This window comes from Salvelinus fontinalis, chromosome 10 (genome assembly GCF_029448725.1).
Source record: "Salvelinus fontinalis isolate EN_2023a chromosome 10, ASM2944872v1, whole genome shotgun sequence".
Lineage (NCBI taxonomy): Eukaryota > Metazoa > Chordata > Actinopteri > Salmoniformes > Salmonidae > Salvelinus > Salvelinus fontinalis.
The window spans coordinates 24,327,848-24,343,368 of record NC_074674.1 but is presented as its reverse complement, the minus strand read 5'-3'; the positions used below and the strand labels follow the sequence as shown (position 1 = coordinate 24,343,368).

Genomic DNA, 15,521 nt, shown 5'->3' with positions numbered 1-15,521 from the left:
CCTGTCCGGACGTCCAGGATCCAGTTGCAGAGGGAGGTGTTTAGTCCCAGGGTCCTCACACACCTGTGTATGTGCCTGTATGCTGTGTCTACAAGCCCAAGGGCACTCTTTCTCTCTCATGTCTGCCAGACTGTTTTTTTTTCAACTTAATCAGTAGCAGAACTAACTGACCTTACATTTTAGGGACTCGGATCAGTGACATCATGCATTCCATGGTGGTAGCACAATGTTCACACAGTGCATCTGTAAGTTAGTTATTTGTGCATGACAAACATGGATTAGAGTAAGGAAACGTACACACAAATTTACTAACCCCACAGCGTTAGAGGGATTTCTACTTTTACAAACCAAACTTAAAGATCAAGTCATTCAGATCTATTCAGTATATACACGGCTTCTGTGATAAAATCACAACACTTTTTCTGTTGTTGCTTAAAATCCTTACCTGAAATACAAACGTCTCAATGCCGAGCCCAAACTAAACTAGACTATGCAAAGACATGAAAATGCTAGCTGGGTAAAGTCATTTAAAAAAAGGAAAAAACGCCACCAAACATATCTTTATAGAGAATACTGTACAGTATGAAAGCGGTGGCTTTACACAGTCATGGAAAGTGTCAAATAAATGATGGATATTTTTTTCCACTCATGTCTTGACAGTTGAAAGAAATAATTTATAAAAGATTCTTCCCAAGAGATTTGAGGGGAAAACACAGTTGGGTTGTACGACCCTGTATATTGTGTAATATTTCTTAACCGCAGAAATGTGTCCATGTTTCTCTCTGACAGATGTAGCCTTAGGGACAAAGTGTTAGCTAGATCTAAACCATTTATAATACCACATGGCTTCCAGCCTGTTGGACTGGAACTTGTCTGCCACAAAACGTTGCTGGCATTAGGCACTCACCACACACACACACAACACCCACGCACGCAACACACAGACACACGCAGACGCACACACACATAAACATTGTCATGCACCGTCAAGCAGAAATTGTGAGGCATGTAATCCTAAACACAACAGGCAAAATTTTAAAATTAGGATTGCATCCCCGCTTGGGACTAGAACAGTAGTGAAGTTGTGAACAACTCACAGTGACACAATGGGAAACTCCAATTCAAGAGTCTCAGACTGATGTTTGCTGATGTTAAGAAAGGGCGGGGGTATGAAGGTTCAAAACCATCAGCTAATGTTAAACTCCTTGCTTTGGTTTTTAGTAATGATGTCTTTACCCAAGGTCCCTGACCTCCAGGACCTTTTCATTTTTTAGGGTGCATTGTGGGAGTTTATGATTAGCTAGGGAGCAACTCAGGGAGCATCTGTCAAGAGAGCCGAGGTCCCAAACGGAACATGCATCAAAGCCAGGAACAGCAACAACAGAACAGGCCCCAACAATCACAGACCACAGAGGCCTCGGCTTCAAAGAGCGGAGAGAACAGAGAGGCAGGCAGACGGTCAAAGAAAAAACAGATGATGGTAATGTGGGTTGTGTCCCAAATGGCACCCTATTCCCTATATAGTGCACTACTACTATGGGCCGTGGCCAAAAGGAGTGCACTATGTAGGGAATAGGGCGCCATATGGAAGTCTTACAGGTTTTAGGGCTGGAGCCTTCAACATGTGCTGCCTTAGAAGCAGTGGAGGCTGCTGATGGAAGGACGGCTCATAATAATGGCTGAAACGGAGTAGATGGAATGGCTGTATTTGATACCATTCCACCAATTCCACTCCAGCCATTACTACCAGCCCGTCCTCGCCAATTAAGGTGCCACCAACCTCCTGTGCTTAGAAGTAACATTCCTTCTAGCAGAAGGCCAAAAGAGGGGAGGAAGTGTAGTAGATGTAGTTGGCATGGTAACGCTGTTCTGCTGACTTCAGTTAGTGCCAGGTGCAGCGGGTGGAGACAAAACATGGCATAGCATGATTTTAAATGTTTTTGAAAGTTTTATTCTTACACGGGTAATCTGCAGTTCAAACAATAACAAAGTGCTTAACCAGACACTGTTTCTGTAAACAGTTGAGGGATGGGGCTAAAGAAATGAGCCACTCTCAAATTTATAGACAAACTGACCATCCATGATATCAAAATTATACAGAATTTTTAATCATGTTTTGAGGCTATATAGTGCTTGTTTAGAATTACATTGTTTACAAAAAAGGAGTAAAACAAGTTTATATTGTAGGTTCCAATGAGACATTTCAAAGTTATAATCTTCAAGAATCAATTAATATACACTACCGGTCAAAAGTTAATAATAATAATTCCTAATAATTCAAGGGTTTTTCTTTATTTTTTTTTACTATTTTCCACATTGTAGAATAATAGTGAAGACATCAAAACTATGAAACAACACATATGGTTTCACCTACCACAGCATTCTGCAGAGATACGCCATCCCATCTGGCTTAGTAGGACTATCATTTGTTTTTCAACAGGACAATGACCCAACACACATCCAGGCTGTGTAAGGGCTATTTGACCAAGAAGGAGAGTGATGGAGTGCTGCATCAGATGACCTGGCCTCCACAATCACCCGACCTCAACCCAATTGAGATGGTTTGGGATGAGCTGGACCGCAGAGTGAAGGAAAAGCAGCCAACAAGTGCCCAACATAAGTGGGAACTCCTTCAAGACTGTTGGAAAAGCATTCCAGGTGAAGCTGGTTGAGAGAATGCCAAGAGTGTGTAAAGATGTCATCAATGCAAAGGGTGGGTACTTTGAAGAATCTAAAATCTAAAATATATTTTGATTTGTTTAACACTTTTTTGGTTACTACATGATTCCATGTCTTTTTGTTTTGATGTCTTCACTATTATTCTACAATGTAGAAAATAGTAAAAATAAAGAAAAACCTTTGAATGAGTATGTGTGTCCAAAATGTTGACTTGCACTGTACAAAAAAGACATGGTTACTATTTGTCTGATGCCATTTCATTTGCTCCATTCCAGCCATTATTATGAGCCGTCCGCCCCTTCGCACTGGGGTGAATGTAGCACATATTGATGGTTTATCAGCTGGTGATAATCTAGTGCCATCGATGGTTTTAATAGGCCCCTTGTTATTTGATTATATTCCAGTACATTCTTCATGCTACCCATTAGCCTATTCATTGTCAAATAATGAAAGGTGAAAACTGATAACAAGCTACTGTTTGTTTTTCCCCGGATGAGTTGATGCGCTGATTTGGGCCATCAGTTGATTGACTGCTGATTGAACAACTTGTTGAACAGCTGATTTCACCACCCACATTGTTGCAATTCGCACCCACCCTGTCTCTTTAATCATGCGACAATAACCGTGTTCGAATGCTCATACTAACCGCACTAACCATACTTTTTGTGACGTAAATTGAGTATGTAGTATGTTTATTAGTCATAGTATGGATATAGTTAGCATGCCAAAAGTTCCCAGATGTCGTACTACATTCGAAAAATATGAATTATACAAGCAATGGACACTTTCCGTGCTTTAAGGGTCCATAATGCAATTCTTCCGAAATGGGCGTGGCTTCACAACATTTTCAGATTTGAAGAAAATGGAGGAAAATATTACACCCGTTGAATGTGGCCGGTGTCAGTAAACGTCGTCAAAAAAACGTAATTAAATTGTTGCCAGCAGCACAGTTACAGTCACCAACGCTCTGGATAACATGAAAACTGCATAACCAGCACTGCTAGAGTGAGTAAATTGGTCAGAGTGATCTGTTCTCTCATTTGTGTCTGGAAGTAGCTAGCAATTTAGCCAGTTAGCTTGGGTGCTTGACTGCCGTTGTGAGGTCAGAAGGTCAGAACGATCGGATCTACCCTACTCCTCGGCCAGAGCGTCTAGTGTGCGCTCTGAACGCTCCAAGAGCGAAACGCTCTGAATTTACGAACTGACAATCTGACAACGCCCTGAATTTACAAATGCCCAGAACGCACTCTGGCACTCCAGATTGAATTTACAAACACACCAGAAGTCTAGCTAGTAATTTGTTAGGCTATCAAGCTAACAATAGGTTGTATAGCAACAGCATCAACTCCCGGTAGACAGGCGAAGCGCTCGTACACTCAACTGGAAGGAAACTGTTTGTTTACAGTATACTAAAATGAACTAATAATATATTGTATGTAGTATATATTCTTTAAGTATGTAGTATACAGTATGTTAGTATGGGTATTCGAACACAACTAATGATTTGGTCATTATCATTCAAGAATCTGGCACTTTGCCACACCCATTTGTTAATGTTAAAATCGTCCCACTAAATTACATATTATTAGGCTTAGCCTCTATCGTTATTATACTGTATGATCATAATACTATACAAGCCTATTATTATTTAAGGTCTTTTTTAAGGAGTGTGGCAGTCCCCCTAGCCTCAACAGCACTCTGTAGGGTAGCACCATGGTGTAGCCGGAGGACAGCTAGTTTCCATCCTCCTCTGGGTACATTAAATTCAGTACAAAACCTAGGAGGCTCATAGTTCTCACTCCCTTCCATAGACTTACACAGTAATATGACAACTTCCGGAGGACGTCCTCCAACCTATCAGAGCTCTTGCAGCATGAACTGGCATGTTGTCCACACAATCAATAATCAGAGAATGAATCTCGTACTGAAAGTATACGCTACAGCTAGCTAGCACTGCAGTGCATAAAATGTGGTGAGTGGTTGACTCAAAGAGAGAGACAATAGCTGAACAGTTTTGAATAAATACATTTCTTCAAAAATGAAGGAGAAGAGCGAGAGAGAGAGCGATAGAGAGAGAAAGAGAGAGCTAGCTATATTTTGTTGTATTTTTCTTTCACTTTCACTTAGCTAGCCGAATGTAGCTAGCTAGTTTAGTCTACCCAAACACCCGGCTCAAACAGAGAGGGATGCTATGTTAGCTAGCTGGCTATGGCTATCCAACATTGGAACTCTTCCATGTCAAGGTAGGCTTTTGGTTTTATTCATTTATTGACAGGGGGTCCGCTGGTGTAACTGCTAAACTGCTTGCTGACTGTACGCTCTACTGCATGATTGTAGTGGGTTTACTAACATGTTAGTTCTAGTAGCTATGTTGACTATGACCTTAGCTAATATGTATTTGGTCTCCACAATTCATTATTCCGCTGTTAATATTAATATTACAGAACCTTTGTTTTTGATTCAGAACTTAATATATCCATTTAATTCAGAAAATAAACAGAAATGTCTTTGACAAAACTATTGACACCTTAGACTTAATATTTGGTAGCACAGCCTTTGGTCAAAATAACTGCAATCAAGCGCTTCCTATAGCCATTGATGAGCATCCTGCACCTCTGTACCGGCAGTTTGGCCCACTCCTTTTGTGAAAACTGCTCCAGTTCTCCCAGATTTGAATGGTGCCTTCTCCCAACTGCTGTTTTCAGATCTCTCCACAGAGTTTACCATGGGATTTAGATTTGGACTCATTGCTGGCCACTTCAAAACAGTCCAGCGTTTTGTCTTGAACCATTCCTGTGGGCTTTTTGAAGTGTGTTTGGGGTCATTGTCCTGCTGGAAGACCTATGACCGTCAAATCTAATTTCATTGGTCACATACACATGTTTAGCAGATGTTATTGCGGGTGTAGCGAAATGCTTTGACGGAGAAGCAGGTTTCTGACAGTGGGTCCGACATTGCGCTCCAAAACGTCTCAGTATTCTCTACTTTTCATGATGCCATGCACATGTTTAATGCACCCAGTGCCAGAGGCAGCAAAGCAACCCCAACACGTCACTGAACCTCCTCCATGTTTGACTGTCGGGAAGGTGTTCTTTTCGTGGAAGGCTTTATTTTGTTCTCTGCAAATATAGAGATGGTGTGCCTCACCAAAAAGCTCTAATTTGGTCTCATCTGTCCAGAGGATATTGTCCCAGAAGGATTTTGGCATGTTCAGGTGTGTTTTGGCAAATTGAAGTCAGGCTTTCTTATGTCCATCTCTCAGTAGTGGGGTCCTCCTGGTTCTACCATCATATAACCCCCTTTCATTGAGTTGGCAACGGATGGTGTGAGTTGATACTTTTGTACCTTGTGTCTGAAGGTCAGCTTGAATCTGTGTGGCAGTTGATCGAGATCCTTTCTCCACCATTCGAACAATCCTCCACTGGAATCTTCCATCAAGTTTTCTCTTGCAGCCACGCCCAGGGAGGTTGGCTACAGTGGCATGGGTCTTGAACCTATTGATAACATTACATACGGTGGAAACAGGAACATCAAGGTCTCTGGAGATGGACTTGTAACCTTGAGATTGTCCATGCTTGGCTACAATATTGTGTCTGACCTCCTCAGATAATTCTCTGGTTTTCTTTCTTTTCTCCATGCTCTTTGCGTACAGACAGTGACACAAAACAGGAGAATGAGTCTTTTTCTCTATTCAAACTGCTTCATCAAGTGATTTTTATATTACAGGCACCTTTAACTCACCACAGGTGTGTTCAATTCCAAAGTAAAGGAAAATCACTTGCTTGAAATCTTCTAGAAGGTGCCAATAATATTGTCCGAGCAATTTTATGATTTCTTTGTGGGAAAAGCTAACATTTAGTACATTTTTGAGAGGTTTTTGTTTTGTTCAACTGCAAACCAAAGACATACATATGTGGATAGCAAACAATTTTTTAATTTCAACAGTTTTCTGGAAGAAATTGTGCATTATTTGGAAAAATTATTTTTGGCACCCTTATTAATGTATCATCTCATCAACGAGTAACTTTTTCCCCCGCTCCTCCCCTCCGGCGTTCGACGTCACCGGTTAACTAACCACCAGTCCTGGCATTCATCATTACACGCACCTGCGTTTCATCATTAGGTACACCTGGACTCCATCACTTCACTGATTACCTCCCCTATATCTGTCACTCCCTTAGTTCCATTCCCCTGGCAGTATTGACTATGTGTTTCATGTCTGTTCGCTACTTGTGTTTCATGTTATGTTCCGTTTATTATTAAACTCACCACCTGCACTTGCCTATTTCGTACCTACTTCGTAAGCACCACGACCAGCTGGCGTAACTGAGGACGGCTATGGAAGAGGTTCTTCAACATTTCGAACATGCCCGAGAGGCGTTGACTTCCACTAGCGGAGGATACTTTGCCACCAGTCGACCCAGCGAGCGAGCACATCAGTCCATTCAGCAGTCCGCACAGGTCAGCGATGCCTGTTTGTCCCTCCCAGATAAATATGACGGAACCCCATCTAAATGCCGTGGCTTCCTACTCCTGTGCTACCTCTATTTTGCGCATCAGATGGGAGCTCCCACCACCGAGAGGTCCAAGGTTGCCACGGTTATTTCCCTGCTGACTGGGCTGGTGTTGGAGTCGGCTACGGCCGTCTGGGAGAGAGGAGAGGACGCGCTGGCTTCGTATGAGGGATTCATGGCTCTGTTCAGAGGTATTTTTGATTATCTACAGAGAGGGGGGTGAGCGCCTACTCCAACTACGGCAGGATGATCAGGCCGAGTTCATTCTCACCTTCCGGACAGTAGCATCATCCAGCGGATGGGATGAGCTGCCGCTCCGTACGCTATTCCGAAAGAGGACTGCGCGAGGAGGTCCAAACGGAACTGGCATGTCATGATGACAACCTCTCCTTGGCACACTCATCGCGATGGCCATCCGTTTGGATAATCTACTTCGGGAGCGTCGGTACCCACATCACTTCTCTCCCTCCCCCCGTGAATACTCTGTAGCAGATCCTGAACCTATGTAGGTAGGGGTCACACGCCTCCCCACGACGGAGCGATGCAGATAGAGACAGCTGAGGCTCTCTCTAATGTGGTCAAGGGGAGCAACAGCTTCAGCAGTGTCCAGTACGTCCCAACTCGGGATCCACGAATGCAGAGGGACGTTCACGTGATCATCCACCTCCTGGGGCAACTGAATATCTCATCTTTATCATCTAATCTTTATCTTTTTCTGTTAAACTCTTTTTGTTGTCGATTACACTAGCTGGCTGTCCCTCATGTACTGTTTTTACAGCGCTAGTGGATTCTGGTGCCGCGGGGAACTTTACTGACCAGAGCCTTACCTCCCCTCCTCTCCTTACCTCCTCTCCTCTCTGAACATACCCGCTGTCCTCTCCGTTTCTGGTTCAAGCCCTTGATAATCGGCCACTAGGATCTGGAACCATGGCACACATCCCCACATCACTCACCCTCATCATGGAGTCCATTCATCAGGAAAACATCCCATTCTTCATCATTAGTGCACCAGCTCACAAGATCATCCCATGGTCTCCAATGCCATAACCTCACCATCTCATGGTTTAGGATGAGAATCACAGTCTGGTCACCCAAATGCCGGAGTACCTGTTTTCCTTTTCCCTTTCGTGTTGTAGCCCCTGTGGTCTGGAATGTAGATGTGGACATCCGCCAGGCTCTGGAGAGGGAACCCGCTCCCACTACCTGTCCTTCTGAGCGCATCTACATTCCCATGGGGATAAGGGATTGGTGGCTGACCTGGGCAAACACCGCTATCGTCGCTGGACATATTGGGATCACCCGTACTATACAATCACCCTGTGAAAAGTATTTAGTGGCCAACCTTGGCGCAGGACGTTATATGCTACGTTCTGTGTGTGCCCAAACTAAGTCTCCCCAGCACGCTCCAGCAGGAAAACTCCTTCCGGTGCCTCAGCGTCCCTGGTCTCATCTGTCCATTGACTTTGTTACCGCTCTCCCCTCTGATGGTTTCACCACCATTCTTGTGGTTGTGGACAGATTTTCTAAATCATGCCGGTTTATTCCTCTCTCTGGTCTCCCAACCACTCTCCAGGTTGCTGAGGCATCAGGAGGTCTTCAGGAGGTCTTCCAGCACTATGGCCTTTCGGAGGGCCTTGTCTCCGACCGTGGCCCCCAATTCACGTCACTGGTATGGAGAGCTTTCATGGAGAAACTGAGGGGTCACAGTCTGCCTCACTTCCAGGTACCGGCCTCAGTCCAACGGGCAGGTGGAGAGGAGGAACCAGGAGCTGGGGAGAGTCCTGAGGATTCACTGCCAGGACAGGCAGGGGGAGTGGGCCCGATTCCTTCTCTGGACGGAATACGCCCAGAATGCATTACTTCACTCCTACACCAGGCTTACTCCCTTCGTGTGTCCTGGGTTATCAGCCCTAGTCAGACTGAGGCCCCTGCGGTGGATGACTGGTTCCGGCACGCAGAGGAGTTTTGGCGTGATGTTTATGTGAGGCTCCAGCATGCCGTCTGTCGCCAGAAAGAGCAGGTGGATCGCCACCGCAGTGAGGAGTCCGTGTTCCATCCTGGTGATCGCGTCTGGCTCTCCACCAGGAACCTACCACTCCGCCTGCCCTGCAAGAAGCTGAGCCCCCAGTTTGTGGGGCCGTTCAAGGTTCTCCGGAGGGTCAACGAGGTGACGTATAGGTTACAGCTACCCAGTGACTACCGTATCTCACCTTCGTTTTGTCTCCCTTCTCAGGCCAGTGGTTCCTGGTCCCCTGGCTGATGCTGACCCAAGTATAGACCATATTGCCAAGTATAGACCATATTGTACAGACCATATTTCCTACAGGTTATAGAAAAGAGCAAAAGCTCTGAACTCTTAGTTCTGAACCCAGTCCTAGCTACCTACAGGTTACAGAAAACTCTACTGTGCTACAGTCTGCAAAAACACGAGTAAGAACTACAGTCAGCAAAAATACTACAGTCTGCATAAACACTACAGTAATTACTAAAGTAAATACTACTCTCTTTTACTACATTATTTATACTATAGTAAACAAAATACTACAGTATTTTATTTATAAACATACACAGCAACAACATAGACACATACAAAAAATTCACAACACTTCCCCTGCCCAGACCCACCTACTTCAATCTGCAAAAACACTACAGTGTGGGTAGTACACTTATTAGCCTATTAAATCACTGTCCTGCACAAATCAATGAACCACCACGTGTTCTCTCCCAGCTTCATGGTTTGAAAGAGGTGCCTAATTCCAGTACATATAATAGGCATAGCCGAATCACAGATACCATCCTATATTTAAGAGTCATGCCCCCCGGCACTGCCCCTTTTTTTGCGCGCTGTCGGGACCACCATTGGAGTGGTATGAATTGTTAGTTGGGCCATGGGGTGGGGCTTTCCAATGTGTTGTTTCTGGGGCTGTTGGAACCGAATCTGTTGTATTTATACCCAGCTTAAGGTACAATGTAGATACGGTACTGCATTGTATATCATATAAACACCGCTTTCAGCTGCCCCTTGGTGGCGAATCTAAATATTCATTCAAATCCTTCTGCTGCAGGATTATCGAAATGGGTCAAATTAAGATCTGACATAGTTGTGATATACTGTAATTCTTAGGATCCAAGTGAAAATGATTTAGGCAATTTATGTATGTAGGATGAATTGTTGAGATAAGATCTCCTTGTGTTCCCATATATGCACATTTTAAATTCCCCCCCCCCCCCCCCCCCTGATGCATTTGTTATTCATCATAACGCTTACACAGAGTGTAAAAAACTTTATGAACACCTGCTCTTTCCTTGACAGACTGACTGGTGAAAGCTATGATCCCTTATTGATGTCACTTGTTAAATCCACTTCAGTCAGTGTAGATGAAGGGGAGGAGACAGATTAAATAATAATTGATTAACCTTGAGACAATTGAGACATGGATTGTGTATGTGTTCCATTCAGAAGGTGAATGGGCAAGACAAAAAAATATTGAAGTGCCTTTGAACAGAGTATAGTAGTAGGTGCCAGGCCAGCAGTTTGTGGCAAGAACTGCTGGATTTTTCATGCTCAACAGTTTCCCGTGTGTATCAAGAATGGTCCACCACCCTAAGGACATCCAGCCAACTTGACACAACTATGGAAAGCATTGGAGTCAACATGGGCCAGCATCCCTGTGGAACGGTTTCAACACCTTGTAGAGTCCATGCCCTGATGAATTGAGACTGTTCTGAAGTCAAAAGGGGGAATGCAACTCAATATTAGGAAGGTGTTCCTAATGTTTTGTTCACTCAGTGTATAATGCTTTCAGTGTGCCTATAATCTTAAAACGCAAGCAGGCACGCATGCACACACATGTGCACACACAGACAGCAGTCAGCCAAGGTCAAGCAGGGCTGGTTGGGGCCTCAGACCCACAATGCTAATTAACCACAGTCCTCCCTGTCTATGATGGAACAAAACAGAACAATCGTGTTTATAATGAGACAAATGAAAAACCAGGGCAGGTTTGGCTGTGGCTGCCGCTACAGCTGGGGCCTATTCTAAAATCTACACCGTGTAGCCTATACTGCTGGCCAGTTGCCTTGATTAAACCAGCAGCATGTATCACGGTAATGCAACAAAGTGCATCCCGTGCCAAGCCAAGCCCAAGAGAAGCCCCACATCTGTGAATCCAGACACAGGGCTGTTTCTCTCTAAATCATGGCAGGTAAAACAGCATAGTGCATTTGCCAGGTCCCCGTTTACAAGAAAGGTTTCTAACCTCAAGGGTATTTTCCTGGTTAAATAAAGGTTTAAATACATCAATACATAAATACATTTGGCTGGATTTAGGATAGAGCATCATACTCACAGTCTCCCCCACCTCCACATCCAAGAAAGAGGAATCCTTGGATCGCTCTAACAGGTCTTCCAGGTCATTTGAGGACAGCAGGAGCTCCTGGGTGGAATGAGAGAACATTTAAACAGTACAGTGGAAAACTAATGAACAAGGAAACACCCTGGCAACGTCTGAAATTGCACCCGGTCAAAGGTCGTGCACGACACAGGGAATAGGGTGCCATTTGGGACACAACAACTCAAGAGAAATTAAATTAATCAACTGGATCAAACCACAGAAGGAGTGCCACTTATTGATCCTCGTTTGATATTATCACAGGGTGCTGTACAGGGAGACTTTCGTCAGGGTCTTAACTCCTGGAGTCTGTGTGTCTGCACACAGCCCTCTGACAGACACCTGGCACCCTTTAACTCCAGCACACTATAGTACTTCTACCATCAACATTACCTCAATCTTTCCTAAGCGTTCCCCTCTCCCTCCCTTTATGTTGTTTAAGGCCCAGTGCAGTCAAAATTATGTTTTTCCTGTGTTTTATATCATATTGTGCAACACCTGATGAAACTAACACTGTAAAAGTGTTGAGAAATAGTTTTTGGGATAAATCACCTCTAGCCTCTGTTCTGTTGGCGAATGTGCAAATGCAGGTAAACAAACTGGACGAGCACTGCTCGAGACTTTCCTATCAACAGAACATTAAGATCCGTAATATACTATACTATTCATGGTAGAACAAGGACATGGATAATATACATCTAGCTGGTTTTTCTATGCATTGGCAGGACAGAGCGGCAGAGTCCGGTAAGATCAGTGGTGGCGGTGTGAGTCTCTTTAATACCAGCCGCTGGTGCGCAATCTCTGATATTAAGGAAGTCTCGAGGTTCTGTTCACCTGAGTTAGAATACCTCATGATAAGCTGTCGACCATACATTGTAGAGCATGTATTTTTCTTAGCTGTCTATTTACCACCACAAACCGACGCTGGCATTAAGACCGCACTCAACGAGCTGTATAGGGCCATAAGCAAACAAGACAATGCTCATCCAGAGGTCGGCGCTCATAGTGGCCGGTGATTTTTATGCAGGGAAACTGAAATCCGTTTTAACTCATTTCTACCAGTATGTCACCCGTGCAACTATGTACTTCACACACAGAGACTCATACAACGCTCTCCCCTGCCCTCCACATTCCGGGATTCATCCGATGACATTGAGGAGTTTACCACATCAGTCACCGAATTCATTTATAACTGCATTCACAACGTTGTCTCCACAGTGACCAAACCAGAAGCCATGAATTACAGGCAACATTTGCACTGAGCTAAAGGCTAGAGCTGACACTTTCAAGGAGCAAGACACTAATCCGGACACCTATAAGAAATCCCGCTACGCCTTCTGACGAACCATCAAACAGGCAAAGCATCAATACAGGACTAAGATTGAATCCTACTACACCAGCTCTGACGCTCATCGGATGTGGCAGGGCTTGTAAACTATCACGGATTACAAAGGGAAACCCAGACGAGAGCTGCCCAGTGAAACGAGCCTTGATCGCTTCGAGGCAAGCAACACTGAACCATGATTGAGAGCACCAGCTGTTCCGGACGACTGTATGATCACGCTCTCCGTAACCAATGTTAGACCTTTAAACAGGTTAACATTCACAAGGCCTCAGACAGATTACCAGGATGCGTACTCAGAGCATGCGCTGATCAGCTGGCAAGTGTCTTCACTGACATTTTCAAACTCTCTCTTACCCAATCTGTAATACCTTCATGTTTCAAGCAAACCACCATGGTCCCAGTGCCTAAGAATGGCACGGTAACCTGTCTAAATGACTACCGCCCCGTAGCACTCACATCTGGAGCCATGAAATGCTTTGAAAAGCTGGTCATGGCTCACATCAACACCATTATCCCAGAAACCTTGGACCCACTCCAATTCTCATACCGCCCCAACAGATTCACAGATGACACAATCTCTATTGCACTCCACACTTCCCTTTCCCACCTGGACAAAAAGAACACACTCATTGACTACAGCTCAGCATTCAACACCATAGTGCCCTCCAAGCTCACTAAGTTAAGAACCCTGGGACTGAATAGCTCCCTCTGCAACTGGATCCTGGACTTCCTGACTGGCCGCCCCCAGGTGGTGAGGGTAGGCAACAACCCATCCACCACGCTGACCCTCAACACGGGGGCATGTGCTCAGTCCCATCCTGTACTCCCAGTTCACTCACGACTGCAAAGCCACACACGACTCCAACACCATCATTTAGTTTGCAGACGACACGGCGGTGGTAGGCCTGATCAAAAAACACGATGAGACAGCTTATAGGCAGGAGGTCAGAGACCTGGCAGTGTGGTGCCAGGACAACAACCTCTCCCTCAACGTGGGCAAGACAAAGGAGCTGATCGTGGACTACAGGAAATGGAGGGCCGAACACGCCCCCATTCACATTAATGGGGCTGTAGTAGAGCGGGTCAAGAGCTCCAAGCTCCTCGGTGTCTACATCACTAAAGACCTATCATGGTCCAAACACACCAACACAGTCGTGAAGAGGGCATGACAACGCTTCTTCCCCCTCAGGAGGCTGAACAGATTTGGGATGGGCCCTCAGATCCTCAAAAAGTTATACAGCTGCACCATTGAGAGCATCTTGACTGGCTGCATCACTGCTTGGAATGGTAACTGCTCTGCATTTGACTGCAAGGTGCTACAGAGAGTAGTGCAGCACATCACTGGGGCCGAACCCCCAGCAGGACCTCTATACCAGGCGGTGTCTGATGAAGGCCCTAAAAATTGTCAAAACCACCCAAGTCATAGAATGTTCTCTCCACTACCGCACGGCAAGCGGTACCAGATCACCAAGTCTGTGACCAAACTGCACCTGAACAGCTTCTACCCCCAAGACATAAGACTGCTGAACAGTTAATCAAATGGTTACCCAGACAAGTTACTTTGACCCCCTTTTATTTATTTATCTTCATTGTTTTGCACTGACTCCCTTGCACTGGCTGTATGCACACTCACTAGACTCTACCCACACACTCACACATACTACACTGGCACTCCAACACACACACACACACAGACACACGCTGCTGCTACTCTGTTTATTATATATCCTAATTGCCTAGTCACTTTTACCCCTACCCACACGTACATATTGTATTACTTCAATTACCTCAACTACCTCATACCCATGCACATGGACTCGGTACTGGTACTCCATGTATTGTTTTTATTGTGTTACTCTTTCCTTTTTATTGTTTTTATTTAGCAAATATTTGCCTTGCTTTTTAACTCTGCATGGTTGTATTTGGTGCATGTGACCAATACAATTTGATTTGATTTGTGAACGTTACTGTGAGTTGAGAGCTGCAGCATACCTCCATGGTGTGGTCGGTCCGTAGTGAGCGGGGGGCCTTGGAGGCAGCCCCCCCACACTGGACAGGGTGGAGAGTGCAGTGGTGGTGGGCGGCGTCTGGGTCGCCCATCAGGAACGTCAGCTGTCGGAGTTGGCCCTGTGGAGACAGAGCCGTCAAACACACTGATCTGACATCCCAGAGGTCACAAAAGGTCACCGTGTGCAGACAGAATCCCCAGATGACCCTTCCTCAGTCAGGGTCTCTGAGACACTGAGACAAATATGACCGACAGACTGGAGAGACATCTACAGACATCGATCTACGCAAGATAGTTTTCTACTGCCCCCAAGCTACTGTATGTTTAGAAGTGTGAGTCAGCGTGTGTGGTTAAATGTTACACATTATACCTAAAAAGCAAGATGGAAATTGCTCCATTTGCCGCCGACAAAGAGCACCAGAGGTCATTCGTCTTTTTGAAGAATGTAAACATTTTGCATTCAGTGTAAAATGCAAATGTTTCTGTGTTTTAGCTACAGACTCAGACCACACATTCCTTAAGTTTACGCAACAAACTTTTAACGATGACAAAATCCGACTTATAATTACAGAGCCAAACCAAAC

At 44.9% G+C, this 15,521-nt stretch overlaps 1 protein-coding gene across 1 annotated transcript in view; it reads right to left on the bottom strand.

Annotated features, from left to right (window-relative positions):
* The window catches only part of LOC129863254 (collagen alpha-2(XI) chain-like), a 92,337-nt gene that overhangs the window by 59,573 nt on the left and 17,243 nt on the right, over positions 1-15,521 (bottom strand). The window contains exons 5-6 of the mRNA XM_055935158.1: positions 14,922-15,056; positions 11,543-11,629 (exon numbers count right to left, since the gene is read on the bottom strand). Of these exons, the coding sequence (XP_055791133.1) occupies positions 11,543-11,629; positions 14,922-15,056 (222 nt within the window). The remainder of the gene's footprint in view (positions 1-11,542; positions 11,630-14,921; positions 15,057-15,521) is intronic.